At 53.2% G+C, this 20,686-nt stretch overlaps 5 protein-coding genes across 5 annotated transcripts; 4 read left to right on the top strand and 1 right to left on the bottom strand.

Moving 5' to 3' along the window:
* Positions 1-466: 466 nt before the first annotated feature.
* On the bottom strand, positions 467-3,243 carry N7482_005034 (uncharacterized protein; the record flags this gene model as incomplete). The annotated part of the gene is made up of 3 exons (XM_056687159.1): positions 467-594; positions 652-2,823; positions 2,883-3,243. 3 exons carry the CDS (start codon positions 3,241-3,243, stop codon positions 467-469), a joined length of 2,661 nt encoding a protein of 886 aa, XP_056542714.1.
* A 4,275-nt stretch (positions 3,244-7,518) lies between these two features.
* Positions 7,519-8,151, top strand: N7482_005033 (SNAP receptor SNC2; the record flags this gene model as incomplete). The annotated part of the gene is made up of 3 exons (XM_056687158.1): positions 7,519-7,629; positions 7,806-8,034; positions 8,132-8,151. 3 exons carry the CDS (start codon positions 7,519-7,521, stop codon positions 8,149-8,151), a joined length of 360 nt encoding a protein of 119 aa, XP_056542713.1.
* Positions 8,152-9,467: 1,316 nt separating this feature from the next.
* Positions 9,468-12,282, top strand: argEF (bifunctional acetylglutamate kinase/N-acetyl-gamma-glutamyl-phosphate reductase; the record flags this gene model as incomplete). The annotated part of the gene is made up of 3 exons (XM_056687157.1): positions 9,468-11,873; positions 11,928-12,168; positions 12,227-12,282. 3 exons carry the CDS (start codon positions 9,468-9,470, stop codon positions 12,280-12,282), a joined length of 2,703 nt encoding a protein of 900 aa, XP_056542712.1.
* Positions 12,283-13,376: 1,094 nt separating this feature from the next.
* On the top strand, positions 13,377-15,635 carry N7482_005031 (Rad21/Rec8 N terminal domain protein; the record flags this gene model as incomplete). The annotated part of the gene is given in 7 exon segments (XM_056687156.1): positions 13,377-13,395; positions 13,452-13,488; positions 13,541-13,681; positions 13,736-13,870; positions 13,884-13,911; positions 13,990-14,406; positions 14,463-15,635. The coding sequence occupies 7 exon segments, from the start codon at positions 13,377-13,379 to the stop codon at positions 15,633-15,635; spliced, it is 1,950 nt and encodes a 649-aa protein (XP_056542711.1).
* A 1,408-nt stretch (positions 15,636-17,043) lies between these two features.
* On the top strand, positions 17,044-18,520 carry N7482_005030 (DUF3237 domain-containing protein; the record flags this gene model as incomplete). Its single annotated transcript, XM_056687155.1, has 5 exons — positions 17,044-17,112; positions 17,208-17,699; positions 17,759-18,079; positions 18,140-18,434; positions 18,492-18,520. The coding sequence occupies 5 exons, from the start codon at positions 17,044-17,046 to the stop codon at positions 18,518-18,520; spliced, it is 1,206 nt and encodes a 401-aa protein (XP_056542710.1).
* Positions 18,521-20,686: the final 2,166 nt, after the last annotated feature.

Here is a 20,686-nt window from a genome sequence, read left to right as displayed (position 1 = left end):
CTACAGAGCTAAGGAGCTATAGTGCTATATCAGGACGACTAATCTTGGAAAGCATACTTTGTTCAATGCAGCGCGGTCAGGCCTAGCGCCAGAATATCCGCGCCCCTAACTAAAGTGTTTGATCGTGTGCGCGCGCACCTGTCATGATGTTGTCTGCACAAAGGAGGAAAAGTAAATGCATAGAACCAAAACCAAAAGAGAGAAGCACCAAGTTCTTCTCAGATCATAGAAAGTGGAAGCAGGAGAGAAAAAAGTCTTAACAAAGGGGGAATTGTACAGCCTGAGCCCGAAATGAGCCCTGTTAAGCTGGATCTACAAGGAGTGTCCAAACAAGCCGAAACAGGGATGAAACACATCAAGCGCCGGTGGTCATTAGATAGATACATGCATGCCAGACTGTGAATGAACAGAAACCAGTTCCACACAATACAGTCGAGAGGTCGAGCATAGCAAGGATAGGGTAGAATTACATGACGATGCAGTCTCCGTCGCTTTGCTTGTTAACAGCCGAGCGGGAGAGACGGGTCTTTTGCATGCGGCTGCCGCCCTTCTTGAGGTCTTCGAGACGTTCCCGGGCCTTGGGGAATCCTTGCGCTGAACAAAAAAGGGAACATTAGCGGGGACTTGATAACCGCCATTTCGATCACTTACCCGCTGCGCGCCAGTACCACCGCTTCGCATCTTCCAGGTTCGCCGTAACGCCGATTCCGACCTCAGTAAAGTATCCCATCGCATACTCAGCCTTTGCAAGCCCAGCCGCTGCAGCCTTCCGTGCCCAAAGATATGCCTCGGTATCATTCTGCTGGAGAGTGCCCTCTGATCCGGTAAGGTACCAACCACTGAGAGCAAGCTCGCTCTGATGCTCGCCCTGAGCGGCAGCACGAGTATACCATATAATACTCATCCGGTTATCGACCGGGCAACCCATCAAGCCGTACTCGTACGCGGTACCCAGACGGAACTGCGAGAACTTGTAGCCGAGATCTGCAGCTTGGTGGAACAGCTGTGCGGCATATGCTTCATCGCGGACGATGATGTCGTTGCCACTGGCATTCTGGTACATAAGTGCCAGTTCGTGTAGAGCGTGCGGGTTCTCCTCATCGGCGCGCTCGGCGGCACGCTTCAGCCACGACACACCCTCGCGCGGACTCCGCGCTTGGCCGAGAAGACCCTTCAAGTTGATCATACCCATCTTGTACATGGCGGGTGTGTCACCTAGCGCTGCGGCGCGCTTGTACCACTGCACAGCCTTGAACGGGTCGCGCTTGGTGCCACCGCCCTCTTCGGCGCCGATCTCGCAGCACACGGCTACACGGTATGCGGACTGTGCGTGGCCTGCCTTGGCGGCGGACTGATACAGGGAGAACGCTTCCTTGGCGTCGGTTTCCAGTCCAAGCTGGCCTTCACCGTAGCAGTCTGCCAGGTAGAACTGCGCGTCTGGGTATCCGGTCGATGCAAGTTTCTTCACGATCTTATATGCATCCATGATGTATTTCTCCTTGGCTCTGGCTTTGGTCTTTGGGTCGAGCCGAGTGTTGTCAGCGACAAGCACTGTGGCGGCCTCGACCAGCTTCTTGGCGAGCAGAAGCTGCGTCTTTTGATCGGAGGGGTTGCCTCGTGCTTTCTGCTGCAGTTGCTGGAGCTCTTCATGTGTGACCGGTGTTGGTCCCATGGCATCTGGTGGCGTGGGCTGGGGCGCTGCAGGGGCGCGTCCAGGAGCCGGGCCTGGTGCTGGCGCTGCGGTCGGGGTTGCACCGTATTGGCGAACTGGTGCCGGCTTGGCGCCCTGGTCATGACCTGGTCGGAATGGTGCCGGGTGGTGAGGAAGAGCATCAGGGTTTTCCTCCAGAGTTTGCGGCTGATCCATGGGATACCCTTGGTTGGCGTACGGAGCATAGCCATTCGGAGAAAAGCCCGGATCTTCATGACCATTTGGTGCGTATACACCATTTTGCGCGTGGATTGCAGGAAGCGGAGGAGCTTCCTGAGGAATATCAAACTGGAAGCCAGCATTTTCAAACTGATTAGGACCACTAGGTTGCCGTAGGTCGGGCTGAGACCGAGATCGCGGGGTACCTTGGCTTGAATCGGGTGTATAGGCCGCATATTGACCCCCAGATGATGAGGAAGGGGTGGTAGGGCTTCGCATCGGCTTTGGCGTGTCAAGGCCCATCTCATCAATTGGTCCATTTTGTTGCGATGGCATCGCATCGAAGTTGGGCATATCAGGTTCATCATCTGTACCCTCGTAGTAGCTGTCCAGAAATTCTCTAGGTGCGTAGGAGACACGGCTTCCTGGATCGGATGGGATCGTCAACCCACCCTTCATGTCGTTTGCAGGGCGGCGAGGAGGGCGCATGGCGCCAGCAGTGTTGGGACGAGGCGGCGGCATCTCACCCATGGGACTGGGCACATAATCCAGTTCTTGATAGGCCGATTGACCAGGATACATGGGCGGCCCAGTCGCAAGGGGCATCGTCGCGCTTCTGCCCGGTGGACCTACGGGCGGTCCATTTGGGTCTGTGTAGGCTCGATCGGGCCGATCGGGACGTCCTGAACTCGCTGAACGCATGGGGCCGGGGGGGTATCCTCCACGACCACGGCCGGGGGCCGGTCCCCGTGGGGGCGGCTGTCGCATCTCTGGTCGCCGTCCGTTGGATGTGTGCGGTCGAGGAGGAGGAGGTCCCCGGCCATTGATGTCCATCGCAGCCATGCCTTTTTCTAGACCTCGAGGGGGAGGACCGCGTCGGTCCCGAGGATCTCTGCCGCCAGAAACAGCGGGAAACGGACTGTCGAAGCCACCTGGGGGAGGGCGGCCGGCCGCTAAGATCTTGTTAGAAAAGAGCATGTGAAGAAGGAATAACCACCGATGCATCACTTACGAGGTTGTGGCCGTTTTGATCCCGGGGGCATAACACTCGGGGGCCCGCGCCGGTCGTCATATCCACGCGGAGGTCGCCTTGGATCTGGACCGCCAGGTCCAGGAGGCGGGCGCATGGAGCGTGGTTGTTGCGACGACCCATACGGCGGGGCACCCGGAGGGCCAGCCTGGTAACTGTACGCTGGATCTTCATACCCTCCAGCGCTTCCTCCTTCCGCATAGTCATATCCTGCGTCTCCATGGACGGCGCCGTATCCGGCATCAGGCGCATACCCCGGCGCCGACGCAGGCGACATGGGAGCCGGATTGTTATACTGCCTCAGCGGCGGCGGCCGCTGAGCCGGGCGCTGCTGATATGCCATGGCTTCGGGTCGCGGGCAAAAGAAGAATATGGCGGGAGTCGGTCAGGAGGTTGTAATCGCGCAGGTCGGTCAGGTTTCGCATGCAAGGAGGGCTCCCCGTCGCTGTCGAGGGACCTCCCGAGGTCAGCGTTCTGTGTTCGCACACGCACGAACTCCTCCGCACGGGCTGTACCACGTGCCCAGACAGGAGATCAGGCGCATGCGCCCGAGGGAAAGAATGTGAGGCTCACCATAGACAACCAAGCCTCCTTGACAGAGCTCAACTCGCGTGTCAGTCGAAGGCGCGGGGAGGACAAGATTTGAGGGGGTTGAGGGCGGTCGGGCGAGTTGAAGGCCGACCCAGCACACTTAATAAAACCCTGACCCACTCACTCACTGCCAGGCACCCCTGCCGTCATTGGCCTCAAACCGCCTGTGGATGTCTCTGCAGCCAGACCAGAATTGCAGTTGATTCGATGTGCTCGGTGGATCGCACGCGAAACAAACCCTCTCTTTCTCTCGTTCCTCGCTTTGCAAGTGGCACACGAGGGGCCAAAAGCGCGCGGTTATGCTGGCTTCGTACCTGACGATCAGGGGGTTGCAAGGCTATACAGAATTTGGGCCAATGCAAGCCCGTCACTTTTCAGGCCACCAGAACCGCAATTTTTTTTTGTCGCGGGGGTAAGAGACGTGTTTCCAACCCTCTTGGCAGGCGACGGTGCTTTTCCATTCGTTTCATCGACTTGTCGATTCAGATATCCTACAATTCTATTTCGGGGTCCGCCCGCCAACCCGCATTCACCAATGCCATTTTACACTTTGCTAGCGGTCGTTCCCCGCTCTTCACAGGAAACCCACGGCAGACAAAATTATTCTTCTGCCCCCCAACAGGGCTTTTGGCCCTTTTGGGTTGTGGTTAACTGATGACTCGAGAAAACGTGGAAATTACAGGCTGGCCGGATCCATGGGACGACTCACTCACGAAGGGACCTTTTGTTCTCCACCGGTTAGGATTCCAGTCTCAGCCCTGGCGCCGAAACAAAGCCACGGAAATGGTCCCTTGTGGGGAAAAAGAATGCTTTTCGAAGCCCGGATGGAGCATGAGCCCAATATCATAGCCACATCACACCCAGCCACACCTGCTCCACAGTTCTACTTTGGTACCTTCAAGACTATTTGTCAAACCTAGCTAATCTGGTATAGACTGTTATTGGGTTCATCGAACGGGATCAACTGATCTGAATGGTCAAGAAAGAGTGCGCATAATACAGATGTACCGCTGTGTCAAGTTTTTGCTTGCTATACATATGGTTCTAATTGATCGTGATGTTCGCGGTTTTGGACTAGCCCAGGAAAGCGGCCAGATCATTGCGAAGGGCGTCATAGCACGTCGTCGGTGATCCTGGTCGACGTCTTGTTGAGACACATCATAATCGTCCATTAAGACGCCTACTCATTTGCGAGTAGTCATGCAGAATAGCTATCGAGAAGACTTGTTATTTTTGGCTGGATGTGCAAACAAGATCCAGGGCATTCAAAGCAATAGCCACATTCAGTAGAGCAAGATATCATCTCCACCCTCCTCTGTATATGTCGACCTCGTTGGCCCCCGACATCTGCCGGCCTCCTTTCCGGGGGGATTGCGTATTCTTCTTTTGTGACCAGATGCGTACGTTGCTTAACCTGAATTTCAGAATCTCCCAGTCAAAAGCATCGAAAGCATGGCACGCATGAGAAAGTGGCGCATCAAAGTGACTCAGGTGACCATGGCCCATATGGAGATAATGGGTCTGGGGCGGTTGGCATTTAGCTCAAAATGAGACGCGGGTCCGCGTTGTTAGGCGTGGTTTGAGCGATGCTGTCAATCGATGGTTTGGTGCCCATCAACCTGCGCGCTACATCGTGCGATTCTCCCCTCACGAGATCGATGTATCCCAAAAGACCCTTAGTTTCAATCTGTCGTGATATGAGGTGCGCCGGGGAGACGGTTTCATTCTCCTGGAGCAAGTCGATGCTTTGCTATAGCGCGCAATATCGCCCTTGGCCAAGATCAACTTTGGTCCTGCTCTCGCAACCCCGTCCCATGTGCGCTCTCAGATACCCCTTGACACCGAGGAGTTCGTGCCGAGTGGATACGTGGGTAGATCCATGGTGGATGCTTGAGCTCCAACATCGGTTGCTGTATAGATAGATGTCTGGAGATTTAAGAGAGTTAAATCAAGATATTATCGGATCTCAGAACAAAGGACGAAGTGATGTAGGCGAGGCAGTGGGTTTGCAAAAGAGGCAGCGTGGCTGTTGGCGGTTGCAAGAGCAGGTAGTGAGCAGGGGTTGAGCAGATTTAACAAAGACAGGAGGTACCTCAAATATTTGAGACAGCACGTAATTTAACTTGAGTTGTTTACTTTGAGAGATCCTCTCGTCAAAAATGTGCTGACGTTTCCGTAAAATAATTAACAAACTGGCAAGGTAATTGTACAAAAACTGGTTCGGCCACTTTGTAAGGAGGATCTGGCAGATGAAGTGGATTTGAAATCACATGGAGAGTGAAGTGCGGCTATCGAATAAGACTTAGTTAATGCCTAGGTTGACGCCATCTGTGAAACGCGGTCAAGTCCAAGGGCCTAGGTCTCGTTGGACACATTGAACGACACTAAATACTGGAATTACCATAATATTTTTATATTGGAGAATATGGAGGTGGGCGTTTTGATCACAGCTTTGGATTGAAAGTCCTGCACTTTGCATGTGTCCACGGTCTCTCGTTTTCCCGAATGATCGCCAGAATCTACGGATAAAATAAAACACACGCATGATTTCCTACTATTTTCCATTCCTATGCAACCCCTCGAGATCTGCAGAATTATTGATAGTCACCTAATCTTAGCCTCGTTAAGGCTACTATGATGGCCCTTTAGGCTGGCTCTAGATGTCAAATCGTAAGTCTGCAAGGCTATAGAGGTGCGGATTAAGCCAATATCAAGATACACGTATCGGGGAATTACTCAATCGCCATAGCATTCGACTGTGCTCTGGGTCCGGAACCTTGGCTTTAAATTGAACTACCACCAAACCTCGCGTATAATGCCCATGCGCTATCAAGGTTTCTGGCAAAGCAGATTCCTCGATGATGAATTGTTTGTCGGCCGCATTGAAATCGACCGAGGTCAGTCAGCTATGACTTTAAAGCACCGTGAAGAGTTATTATTCTGAAACATTAGGGTCGGTATGAGACAGTTACGGAATGGCTTAAACCAGCCCGGTAAGGGTTTTCTCGCCGGTCTTAGATGGCTCCAATCCCTTGAAATGCCACTAAGCGCTTTTAGGTGCATGGCAAGAGGTAGATGGCAAGGGAAATTTTCAATTTGAATTTGCTGCTCGCCACTCGCCATCACGTGCTGGTATCAATTTGCAAGCGATCTTGACGCTGGTCGGACCATACTATGGCATAAATGAAATTTTCATTATCAGATACGCTCACTGGTTAGGTCGGGGGCAATGGTAACAAGGCCGTCGGGTGCCGAGGTGCAGGAAGGGTCCACGGCTAGCATTGCCGCGCTGCCGAAGGTCGTTCCGGAACATATTACTATGAATAGAACGTTCCTTCAGTAACTAGCGCTACGTGGTGCCAACGCTGAATAGGCAGCCAAATAAGTTAACCAATAGCGAATAAAAAAGGATGCCGACAAGAAAAATCTGTATCACACATTCAAAAAGTAGATTTTGAACGATAGCAACAGTCATTCAGTATCGACGACCTCCCCACAGTTGTCATGGCCAATAAACTGCAACAGCGGTTGTAGTAGTAGATCAATCGCATTTCATTCCCACTCGCACATTCACTGAAAGCATCCAGTCTTCAAAGGTCCATTTTTCCAGTCTCCGATCCAATCCAAGTAGCCAGTTAGAAATCCGGTAATTAATTAAGCCTCAATTTTTGTTCTCACGCTAGAAATCAAGACTTGGCAGGCTACCCAATACTTTGCGATCACGTGCACGGAGGAGGAGTGTCAGCGAGAGACATCCAACCACGCCACAACATCTTCCTTCCATCACATCCTTCTCGTTCCTCCGCCCAGTCTCCCCTCGCCTTCTTCTCGATCACAGCGATTTGCTATCAGCTCTCATCTCGAACGCTCGATCTCTGTCACTTCCCGGTCTCCCAGGCGACCAGCTTCGTTGGTTCCCCTGTTTCAAAACACAGCGACGCTGACTGCACCCACGAGGTAGCCTGGTCCTCCGTCGACGTTCTACGAACCCTGTCTAAGATTCTTGACACTAGTTCCGAATTTCACGATGACTTCCGAAGGCCCGTACGACCCTTACATTCCTGCCGGCTCTCAAGGCGCCGCCGGTGGCGCCTCCGCGCAACCGAATGGCAACCAGCGAACAGCCGCATTACAGGCGGTTAGTCCTCTCCTCCTTCCGTCTACCGAGACGCCAGATTAGATCATAACTCTGCGGGCAACGCATTTCATGTAATAAATGTGGCGCGTTGCGATGCCGACCGCTGATCTTTGATGAGGCCGCCTCGGTAGGCTGATGTGGCGACATGGCAACTGACATAACTCTTCTTCCTACAGCAAATCGATGACACCGTTGGTGTCATGCGCGAGAACATTAACAAGGTCTCCCAGCGTGGTGAGCGCCTGGACTCCCTTCAGGACAAGACCGACAACCTGGCCGTATCAGCCCAGGGCTTCCGCCGGGGCGCCAACCGTGTGCGCAAGCAGATGTGGTGGAAGGATATGAAGATGCGCGTATGCCTGGTCGTCTGTGTGATCGTGCTGCTGGTGGTGATCATCGTGCCCGGTAAGATTCTCCCCCTGGAGAGAGAGAGACAGAGACGAAGGAGCAGTTCGAACCTTTGGGGAGATTGAAACGCTAACACGATTGTCTGAATGTCTAGTTGCCGTAAAATATCACTAAGCGTGCATCCGCATCGCTCCACGAACTTTGTGCTTTTTGGATTGGGAATCATGGGGATCTTGAGTTGTCTTTACCGGGTGTTTACTGTCGTTGAGAGGCCATGGAGCTCCGTCGTTTTCTTCCCAGCCGCTAATACCTCCTGCTGTTTTGTTTTGGGCGTGTTCTGAATAACCAACTTCTCTTGACTACTTCTTGCGCCGATGAAACGAGACTTCGATATCCCATTGTACTGTATTTGGGATGAGCGACCCCGTGCCATGCAGATTCGGCGGGTGAAGATGTAAATGATACTGCTGCAATGCCGTGCTTTGACTGCTACTTATGTGACCACTTTTGTTTGCGAGTTTACCATGTCGGGTGTCTCGTTTTGCACTTTATGCGAATGAATTTCTTAGCGTATCCATTCACTCGGTGCCTGTCCAGCGGGATGTTGGCCCTGCACTTTCGGCCCAAATGCATCCACCCTTTCTCTTGTGTACCAATCCACATCCAGCATCGCCCAAGTTCAAATCCGCGGTGTGGCCCGCTTCTTACAGGGAGATCTTGGCAGACACGAGTCCGTCCACCTGCAGGCACCCAGAACCACTCCAGTCAGGCCAACAGAAGCAGACCTCGTGTTTGAACTATCGGAATGAAGCGCAGCAGGCTCCGCGAGGGCAGACACTAAGACACAAAGGGTGGAGGAAGTGGATAGAGGCGTGGCGCAATAACGAGTAAGAACACCGGAGAGGATCAGATAACTGGCACTAGGGATCTCCGACGACCACAGTGGGCTTTTCGGGGGACCTGGACTCGCTTGGAGTCCCGAGATTTCACAATGACGATCGGAGGAAAAAAGTGCGCAGGATCTAAAAAATTTTTGGCGGTCCCGGCAGAACGAAGGGACACGATAATCGTGAACCATGCGCGACCAATCCGGTAAAATGGATAAAATTGAGAAGAAGGATTATGGTGCGCGGACTCGATTGTCTATAGATGTCTCTGTCAGATCTAATTCGCATGATTATTTGACTCTATGAGGGAAAAATAAATGGGGCACAAAGGCCGAGTAAATCGCTCTCGCTAGACCGCAGGAATCACCCCCACCGCCTCTCCCCGTCATTGGGCAATGATCGCTCCGAAGGCCGGCCGATGTCTGTAAAATCTCGCGTTAGTCACATTGCCAGTGACTACTCCTCTCTCCTCCCCTCCACCAATCTTTCCTCTTTCCCCCATCCCCTCCTACACTCACCACTTCTCTCGCCTCTTCCGACTAGGAATACAACAGGGGACGTTTCCCCTCCGGCGACCTGCGAAGTCTCAATTGAAGCTGCCGCATGCTGGTGACCAAGATGCTGTCCCTTCGCTCCGCTGTGCGGAGAGCTTCCACGAAGCCCCTCCGATCGCTCTCCGCACCACACGCCGTTTCTCCCCTGCGAGCTGGCGTGGCTGCCCGTACCGTGTCGACTCCCCTACTCCAGGGCCGATGCTACTCCCGTGCCGGCGACCCTAACCTGAGCTCGACCCGCAGCACCGTCGTCCAGTTGCTGAGCAACATCGGCTCCAAGCGTGAGGTCCAGCAGTACCTGTCCCACTTCACCTCCGTCTCCTCCCAGCAGTTCGCCGTTATCAAGGTCGGCGGTGCCATCATCACCGAGCACCTCGAGACCTTGTCCTCCGCTCTCGCCTTCCTGAACCATGTCGGCCTCTACCCGATCGTCGTCCACGGTGCCGGTCCCCAGCTCAACCGTATGCTGGAGGCCGCCGGTGTCGAACCGCAATTTGAGGATGGGATTCGAGTGACGGATGGTAAGACCCTGTCGCTGGCCCGCAAGCTGTTCCTGGAAGAGAACATGAAGCTGGTGGAGGAGCTGGAGCGCATGGGCATCCGTGCTCGGCCTATAACCGCTGGTGTGTTCTCGGCGGATTACCTGGACAAGCCCAAGTATAACCTGGTCGGCAAGATCAATGGTGTGGACAAGAAGCCCATTGAGTCCGCCATTGCGGCCGGCTGCCTGCCCATCCTGACTTCCATGGCCGAGACCCCCGATGGCCAGGTGCTGAACGTCAATGCGGATGTGGCTGCTGGTGAGCTGGCGCGCGCTTTGCAGCCGCTGAAGATCGTCTACCTTGCTGAGAAGGGTGGTCTGTTCAACGGTGACACTGGCGAGAAGATTTCCGTCATTAACCTCGACGAGGAGTATGATCACCTGATGACCCAGTGGTGGGTCCGCCACGGCACTCGGCTCAAGATTAAGGAGATGAAGGAGCTCCTGAGCGACCTGCCCCGCTCGTCCAGCGTGGCCATCATTCACCCCGCCGATCTCCAGAAGGAACTGTTCACCGACTCCGGTGCCGGTACTCTGATCCGCCGCGGCAACAAGATCAACGTCAAGACTACCCTGTCTGAGTTCGGGGACCTGCAGGCCCTGAAGGATGTGCTCATTCGTGACCGTGAGGGTCTCGATGCGCGTGCCGTTGTGGACCGTTATGTGGAGGGCATGAAGGAGCACGACTTCAAGATCTACTACGATGACCCCATGGATGCTCTGGCCGTCGTTCTTCCTCCACAGGAGGGCTCTCTGATGGCACACCTGGCTACTTTCACCATCACCAAGTCAGGCTGGTTGACCAACGTTGCCGATAACGTGTTCGCCAGCGTGAAGAAGGACTTTCCCAAGCTGGCCTGGACCGTCAAGGAGGATGATGAGAACCTGACCTGGTTCTTCGACAAGGCCGACGGCAGCCTCAGCCGGGACGGCGAGGTTCTATTCTGGTATGGTGCTGAGAACGGCGACGAGGTCAAGCAGCTCGTTCAAGAGTTTACCAAACACGGCCGCAAGATGTTCGGTGACATCAATTTGGAGCACCGTCTCCACCGCGCTCACCAGGCTGCCGCCAATATTGGCAAGGGCTTCGGTGCCAGTGGTGCCTCGGCCGAACAGAAGCGTGCCTTCTCTTCCACCTCCAACGCTCTGCGTGCTTCTCGCATGAAGCGCCCTGCCGTTGCCGTCAGCGCTGTCCGCACCTATGCCACCACCAACCCCAACCCTCCCCTCGGCGAGAAGAACGCCTCCAACTCCCGCCCCGCTAAGGTCGCCCTCATCGGTGCCCGTGGCTACACCGGTCAGGCTCTGATCAACCTGCTCAATGCTCACCCCAATATGGATCTCCGCCACGTCTCGTCCCGTGAGCTGGCCGGCAAGAAGCTCCAGGGATACAACAAGCGCGAGATCATCTACGAGAACCTCAGCCCCGAGGACGTCCGCAAGATGTCCGCCAACGGTGACATCGACTGCTGGGTCATGGCTCTTCCCAACGGTGTCTGCAAGCCCTTTGTCGATGCCGTCGACCAGGGCTCGGAGAAGGGCAACGTCATCGTTGACCTGAGCGCTGACTACCGCTTCGACCCCAACTGGACCTATGGACTGCCCGAGCTGGTTGACCGGTCCAAGATCGCCCGTGCCACCCGAATCGCCAACCCTGGCTGCTACGCCACCGCTGCCCAACTTGGAATAGCGCCTCTTGTGCCCTTCCTCGGTGGCCAGCCAACTACCTTTGGTGTCTCTGGCTACTCTGGCGCCGGCACCAAGCCTAGCCCTAAGAACGACGTTCAGTTCCTCACCAACAACCTCATCCCTTACAGCCTGACGGATCACATCCACGAGCGTGAGATCAGTGCCCAGCTGGGCACCAGCATCGCCTTCATCCCCCACGTTGCTGTCTGGTTCCAGGGTATCCACGTAGGTTTCACCCGACCCGCAAAGGCGTGATTTGAACGCTGACTTTGTCGACAGCACTCCATCAGCATTCCCCTGAACAAGGAGATGACGTCCCGCGATATCCGCAACCTCTACCAGGACCGCTACGCCGGCGAGAAGCTTGTCAAGATTGTAGGCGAGGCCCCCTTGGTCAAGGACATTGCTGGCCGCCACGGTGTCGAGATCGGCGGTTTCGCCGTGCACTCCAGCGGCAAGCGGGTTGTGGTCTGCGCCACCATCGACAACCTGCTGAAGGGTGCTGCTACTCAGTGCCTGCGTAAGCATTCCGCCACCCCCCTTCCATCAAAAATAATCCCACTAACTCTCTCCCACAGAAAACATGAACCTGGCACTGGGCTACTCCGAGTACCAAGGCATCCCCCTGGAGTAAATGTCTTTGTCCTCTGATATCAGTTCCGTCGTCGACGTTGGAATCGACGCCAGCCCCCCATCTCAAAAGAAAGCTATAGGGTCATTCTATGCGCGTCTTTCCCGAATGTCTTTGTCTCATACCCTCGTGCATCTTAGAGAGTCGCTATGGTATGCTGTTCTGCACGGGTTTGAGAATGTTTGTTGCGTTGTTGCCGCCTGTGGGTCGTGTAACGGATGTTGTCATTTGCCTTGTTGGATCTACCTAAACTATTTGTTCAGTCCTGTATCGGGTGTCGTTTCTGGTCACTGTTGTTTATTTTTATTTCCCGATCAAAGAGTTTCGTGTATGTTGGTGTATGCCCTGCTGTCCTGCTGTCCTTTTTTGCTTTTAGATTCCATTTGATTGCGGACTTTTCTTTCTTCCCCTTTGACTCTGGGTATATACTCATGGTATGCGCGTACTTTAGATGCGTTGGACAGTTTCATGGCATAAAAGTATATTTTATTCTTGAGCTATATCTTCATGAGTCGGGATACTCTATAAGTAGGGGCAGGTCAACAGCCAGCGGTCTACTGCTCCACATGTGGAATCAACTTACGAGGATGAAGAGCGCTCTTTTTCCAGCGTTTTCCGAATCTCTATATTCATACTGCGGTCCCAATATCCTGTTGTCATCCAGCACCTACATGCCATCTCTGTCCCACAAAGAGTCCAGTATCGGAGGGAAGTAATACAGAAGCATGAGGTTAAGTAATATCTAACACCAAATCCATGACCCGGGAGGTAGTCATGATGGTCGACTTCCAATCATGTAAATAAGCACACCACACAGGAACACCACTTGACATCACCGTATGTCGTTGGCATCCATCTGTCGCCGTCACTGTCCTCCATTCCCAGCTCATCACCTCTAACCAACAACCCTCTTCCCCCATCCTGCCCCTCCATTCACTGCCCCCATCCCCCTTTCCCACAACCTTAGGTGCCCATCTGAAATTAGTAGCAGAGCTTCAGGAACGTGCAATTTCCATAGCGCTGCCCCTCCACCAATCGTTTCGGGGTTGTGTGGCCAACAGGATAGACATCGAACGCCGAGTTTACGCACTCTCAAGATGTTCTACAGCCATGAAAGTGAGTCAGCACCTCATCAATACAGATGAGACTTTTTGAATTAACACTCGAACCAGTTCTCACGTCGCCGGAGCACGGCGTGGCGACAATATGGTAAGCCGCCTCAGCCCTTCCTGAGTCTATCTCAATCAACATCTATCTGCAGGCTCGTTGCAACTCTCGGCTCGCGATCCGTAACCCGAAGACTCAACCGCAAGGCCATCCTGGACGTGGACGTCCCCGGTGCTTGCAGCGTTATCGTTAATCCTGAAGCGCCGATGGCGCTGCGGCTGCAGGGAAGCTTGCTGTAAGTTAACCCTCATACCAGCAGATATTCCCCTGCTTACAGCATGTTCGATAGGTATGGAGTCTCAAGAGTCTATGATCAGCAGTGTGGATATACTTTGCTTGACGCACAGATGATGCGTGATAAGATGATCTCCATGCTGAAGCTATTGCCGGGTGGAGGTTTGGATCCCAGCGCAGGGAAGACGAAGTGAGTTGACCAGATCGACGATCCTTTGCAGCCCAGGCAAGGTATTTCTTTCAAGTTGCTGACTTCATTCACGACCTACCAATCTCATCCTGCCATACGACCCGACATTCCTACCCGAGACAGGCCTGCCTGGTATAGACCTCGACTTTTCGTTGTTCGATGGGATCGCCGACGACAGCTCAACACAACGATCTAGCAGCTGGACCAGATCGCCGGCTACCAGCCAGTCTACCCATTCCCACCTGGAGAATTTGCAGCTTGAGTTGATGTCGGAGGATTTTATCAGGGAAGGGGATGTACAGGGCCAGGACGTCCCCAACAACGCCTCAGGCAAGAAAAGATGGTTGTTCGGTAAAGACACTCGGGCGGATCTCCATGACGAAGGTATTCTGCTTCAGCCCGACTTTGAATTCGACGAGGATGGCAATATCATAGAGTTTGACTCGACCAAGTTGTCACCTCGCAAGAGAAGAAAGATTAGTATGCATCCGAGAGCAAGCGAGGGGCCTACCGCTGGAGAGGTTCAAGAAGATGGAGTGAGCCCTGGCTGAAGATCTTTAAGAATGCTTGCTTATTATTAACATGCTCGCAGCTTATGGAGATAACAGAGGATACAATGCCCCCGACGGGGGACGACGGAGGGGAAACCGATGCTCCACCCCGACAGCAGGATATCCAGCAGGACAACCCGTTGTCTGTGGAAGACCGTTTAATGGTAGAGGGAGAGATCGATCGTAACGCGGAAGTACGCGCCCATCAGCGGATCCGACAAGTCAAACCCATAATATCGGACAGCAGTACGACTCTCCGCAACACGGACCTGGCAAGGTGGAATGATGAGTACGCCGTCAACATGGCCCAGGCCCTGAAGCAGAAGAAGCTGAACAAATTGCCGACCCTAGCAAAGAAGAACGCGGCCTTCTGGGTCTTTGGCCTGGGAATCGGGGCCGTGGGCATGGGGCTAGGCACCCAGCGTGCAGCCCTCCCACTTAAGGAATACTCGGGCAGCGAGCTATATGATGCAGTATCTGGAGGGAATAGCACGGATGGTGATGATAGTAATATTGATGAACAGGGTCGTCGAGTACGCGCCGAGTCTGGGCAAGCAAATATGGCGGACGTGGAGATCGGTCGAGATGCCCTTCCAAGCGTATACGACGACCGGTCCTCGCAGATGCCATGGAACATCACAGCCTCGCTCCAGGGCTCTCTCCGCGGCCAACGCTTCGGAAGCATCTCGGGATCATCCGCTCGACCACGCGGCCATCTGACCAGCGCAAGCCCGCTCGCAGGACGCAGCTATCTCGACGGCCGCGAGCGTCTCAGTAGCCTGTCCATCCCCAACCCAGGCGATGATCTTGACGACCTCGAGCAGCTAGACATCATGCAATACCTAGAAGGCGAGCTCGCCCCCGACAATGAAGACATCAGCACGATCACAGCGCGGCGCAAATCCATACTCGAGAGCATCACGGCCATGCTCGACCAGGAGAGCCTGAACTTCTTCGAGTTCATCAAGACGAAACTTGACGACGCCAAGGCAACCTCGATCACCTCCGGCCGCATCACGTTCTCGGAGCTACTCCCGCCAGTCGAGACGACGCGCAACATCGCCGCGCACGGGTTCATGAATGTGCTCACACTCGCGACGAAGGGCATCCTCGCCGTGTCGCAGGCACCGTGCACTGATCTGGGGTCTGATAGCTGGAGCATTCGCTACCAGCGTGGTGAGGTATCCCTCCAGATGGTTGGAGCCGGAATGTGAGAATAGTTTAGGAGCAGCACGCCCGGCGTGGCGGTCGAGGATTTACTCTTTTCAGGGGTATGATTTCATGTATGGCGATCTTGCGTCTTTTGCCACGCTTCTCATTGTTATTGGCTTTATTTTTATGCTGCATTTGCATGGTTCCGGCTGCCTGGTGGCTGCAAGATCTTATCAAGATCTCGTCGAATCGGCCGCTAGGCCGGTCTCCATCATCGTTACGGAAATGGCTATGGGCATGGGGGTGATGTTGATGGGCTGGCGGATATTTTTAGCACCACGACAGTAGAGCAGGGGGCGGTTAGGGAAGGAAGAGATGTGATCAAGTGGTAATCAAGTTTCTCTCTAGCATGACTCGAGCACAATGGCAGTTGCAAAGCAAACACGATCTATGTGATGGTTACCAATTACCGGCGTCGGGTTACTACGAATCTTACCAGGAACGGGGACGTTTAACAGTATCGCGTACGGGATACAGGAACAGAGCAAACCTCTGGAACAATACCTGCCCTCAGTATGGAGGTAATAGGTAACAATACCAGTCCTGCAATAGACTGAGGACTTGGATATCGTCCAGAACCATACTACAGGTAGTTATTTAGTGCCGTTCATGGCTCCGTATTTCCGCTTTTCCATTGAGGGCTCACCCGCATCAGTTCACGCGCCTGTCGCTTGCGTCTGGATAGCCTGTGTGCGCCCAGAAGTGTTCTAACCGAGCGCCCCCGGTCGGAAATGACTTGCTTGGCGTAGGATTTGCTAGGCAGACATTGATCGGTGGTTTTGGGCCGCTACGAGCTTCACAGACATGTCGAGGAGCTTCGATCTTTTATTTTCGCGCCCATTCTACAGCTGACCACTGTCTTTGGGAGCAGCGTGTTGCGCGTAATCGTCCATTGGTCAGCTTTTCGCGTCAATGGGGGAGTTGTCGGAGCGAGCAGAGTCGGACGCCACGCAGCAGGTTTCAGGCGCCCAAAGAAGATCAAGGAAACGCAATAATTGGGAGAGGAAAGAAGATAATAGAATTATAGAATCAGAGCTATATTCATAGTAGGAGAATAGCGCTGCTATATGCTGTTGTATACCGAGTACGGAGACGTGGTGAATGGTGAATAATTGTGTTCCGTACACCTGAAATTACCCTAATTACCCACCGGTCTCCAAATTACGCAGGGCGCGTTACTCGTACCCGTCCAGTCCCGCGCCACTCGTATTCTCGTCTTGGTCTTTCCATTTCTTCCTCCCTCCTCTTTTCTCCCCTAAAACACCGCGCGAACACTCCCCCCACCCGACCATCAACTCCCCAACTCCATCAACAACCACCTCCCCCCCCTCCATCATCGCGTTTCACGTGCCGGGTACCTCGACTATTTCGATCCTCGAGGTCCTCGATATTCCCTCACTTCTGCCCACCATGGGTCGTACCGTCGACCAGGAGGTGCACGCGGCGTTCGTCGAGTTCCGCGCCAAGGAAGATGATAAGGTGCGTGACTGTGTATTTCGTAATATTTCAAACCCACCACAACACCCACGGCGTCACTAACATACGAGACCCGTTTCGGTCGTTCTGCATTCTAGTGTCTCTCCGTCCAGTGTATCTACTGCCAGCAGATCCGTGCAAAGAATACCTCGCGACAGAAGCAACATCTTCTCGAGTGCCCTGGCCTACGTGGTCACCCCAACGCGCCCCAGCCTACTCAGCCCACCCAGGCCCCGAATGGCATCGGCCCTACCAACGGATACCCCGGCACCCCTAATGGGCCGTCGGCGACAGCGCCGGGCCCTGGTGGTCCCACGGCCATGGCGACCCCCAATGGCGCCCTGATGGCCAACGGCGTCAATCCCCATGCCACCCCATTGCAGACCCCGTTGCAAACCCTGCAGAACCGTCCACCCATGGCGACCCCGGGCCCGCCAACTGGCCCTCCGGGCTCCGCGCCGCCATCGGCCGCGCCGTCGCGTCCGACCCCCAAGCCCAAAGCTAAGAGCAGCACCTCGAATCTCCCCGCGCCACCGCTGGACGATGTGCACGCGGCTTTTGTCGAGTTCCGCGCCAAGGAGGAGGACAAGGTAAGACGCGATGCCCGGACTCACCAAGTGAGGACGTACAAGCTGACTATAAAATACAGTGTCTGTCCGTGCAGTGCATCTACTGCCAACAAGTCCGCGCTAAAAACACCAGTCGCCAGCGCCAGCACCTACTCGAGTGCCCCACATATCTCAGTGTCATGAAGGACTCGATCCCCGCGAACAATCTGCTGCACACTTTCCCCGAGGGCGATGTTGCGCGATCATTGCAAATTCCTGCCCCAACGCTAGAGCTGGACTTCCGCATGAGCATTAAGATGAACCCCAAGGTTACTGTTGGTCAGAGCATCTGGGGCGGTCGGGAATGGGTTTCGTTCCTTGGTGGTCAGTGGGCCGGTCGCTGGGGTAAGGGAATTGTTCTGGTAAGTCACATTATTTGCTATTTTCTTCTGACATTCTCAATTCTGACGCATTGAAATTAGCCCGGTGGCCAGGACACCCAGATCGTGACCAAGGACTCGACTACCAACTTGCGCGCGAGCTACATGCTGCAGACTGCTGATGAGCCCCCCGCATATGTCATTGTCCGTGCAGAGGGGTGGCTTACCGGGGCCAAGGATGTTCTCGAGAAAGTCAATGATCCTGCTATGGCCGATGGTATCAACCCCAGCAGCTACAAATACCGCATCAACCTATCCATGGAAACTGGTGATGAGCGGTATACATTCTTGAATACCCTCATGTGGATTGGCAGTGGATGCCGTCGCGGGCAAGAAGGTACGTCTCGTCTATTGAACTCAGAAAAACGAAGCAATATCACTGACTACTGTGCAGTCATCTTCGATGCATTCCGTGTCAACTAACTCAACGTGGTGTTGATGTCCGCTATTTTGCCGTTCTTAAGCGATGTCTCTTTGTGTTACTCGATGGGAAAATGGTGTTTCTTTTCCGTCAATGTCTCTTTTTCCGTGGCGCACCTTACTATGATTACTGCTCTTGGTGCGGATGGAATGCGTATTTCAGGCTGCTAGAAGGAGCCTTGGCCTCAAGTGCGCGAAGTAGCCTGTATCCGGTTCCAGATGTTTATGCCCCCCTACTAGTTCCGTGATTCTCTTCTCCGTCCATTTCTTTCTGATGTACCTCCTATGTGAATCTATCTTGTTATGTTCGGGGCAAGGATCCCGATTATCGGGTATTAGGTAGTATGGTTGTCTTCGAGCTTCTTTGCGTGTCGGGGTGTTGTTTTTGTCGCCGTTCTTAGTGCGTGGCTGTCCTTGCGGGGCTGTATTAAGCTTATGCGATTACTTGTTCCTCTATGATTGACATCTCGTCTGTAATCAAGTATAGTAAGTAATTCATCATGTTGACTTCAGAAACGATGTTTTAGTACGCTACTTCGTTTCGTATACAACTGAGCCAGCGTAATCCGCGCCTTACCCCGGACTCAGCCAAACAGCGCAGTACCCACCCACTTGCAGAGTGCAGAACCGATCATGGCGCGCCAATACCGCCCGATTTACATTGCTTACCTGTCAGAAAACCCACTGCACCTGTTTGAAAAGCTCCCTGCACAGATATTTCATGTTTTATTTCGCTCTTTTCATATCCAGATACCCCCTGCCTTACGGCAATTTCCTATCCATGGATCGCCGGTGCCTGGGTATCTAATCAGGCGCTCGGGCGAGCGGCGCGGTGGGTACTTGTGCTTAGGTTTTCCTGTACTTCGACGGCCATACCTCGATGTACTCGGGATCCTGTACCTGGTATGTATACGCGGTGTACCTTGTACTGACGGCCCTGGATTTACTGGATGTATGGAAACTTGTACCTACAGTAGGTGTGTGTGAAAATATCTCTATATGTATTTACAATTTTCATTTTTTGACATTTGTTCTTTTGGGCTATTTAGGCGGGCGGTGCTAGAGATATATTTCGGTTTCTTTGGGGTTTTCACCGAGATTCAGTAGTAAATGTCTAGATTACGTATAGGATAGAATAGTATTTTTTATCGCCAGGTAACAATTCACTCGTAATGTTTAATTCATCCACCTAGATTCATCATGGGTTATTATGTGGTTGTGGAAGACATGGATGGGAGGGCCCAAGTGCAATGGCTGGCTTTCGAGCCGTAGACTCGGGCGCGATACACTCAAGGGAGGAGGGGCGAAAACCTCTATTACTTACATTTTAAAAGAATCGATTATAGGAAATACCTGATAGTTTCTGTCTTATATCTCAGTCATCTAGGTATCGTTGATCTCTTTGCGAATCTGTTTCTTATTATCTCGAAGTCAGAGGCTTACTGTGTTACCATCCTCCTAATAGTTCTTGCTGTATCGTATGATTAAAGTATCGTACGTACTCCATTAGCCTGTGCCTTGTTCATATTCGCTCTGCTCTATCTCAGTGATCGCGATCGAAATATGTACAGTTCAGCGTACAAACCTAATAGATCAATTGTTTCGTTCAACCTAGCACTACCAGGCTATATACACTTCACCCGACCGTTATTCTCGCAGAGGTATATGGCCATTGACCATCATCAATAAGCCGGCAACTTCCACGTCGGAATATAATTAAAAAGCAAAACATAACAGTTTCCATCATCCGGGTGTGGGGAGAGGAATTTGGGATAAAAGCAAAAAAGAATATGAATGATAAGAGTGAGATTCGAACTCACGCCCCGTAAACGAGATCAGGATTTTATGCTAAGGTGGACCTTAACCTGACGCCTTGGACCAACTCGGCCATCTTACCGCTTCTTGGTATTGAAGAGGCTGCTGTAATATACGAGTTACGTATAAGCAAGATCACTGGCAATTACAACATGGAGGGAATGGTTAGTCTACTAATAATTATGCTGCACAAAAGACAATCTGAAGATGAGAAATAGGATGAAATATTTTGGCCATGTAGGGGCTATTGCTGGGCATGGGATAGTGTTAATAGAAGATCCAGCCTCGGGGAGAAGCCCGTTCCTCAAAAATTCCGCCTCGCGCTTGCTGAGTCCAGTATCTAGGTAGCCTTCC

Source organism: Penicillium canariense (genome assembly GCF_028826845.1).
Source record: "Penicillium canariense strain IBT 26290 chromosome Unknown utg000003l_segment0_segment0, whole genome shotgun sequence".
NCBI lineage: Eukaryota > Fungi > Ascomycota > Eurotiomycetes > Eurotiales > Aspergillaceae > Penicillium > Penicillium canariense.
The sequence above is the reverse complement of the archived record's forward strand: the minus strand, read 5'-3'. Positions and strand labels throughout refer to the sequence as shown.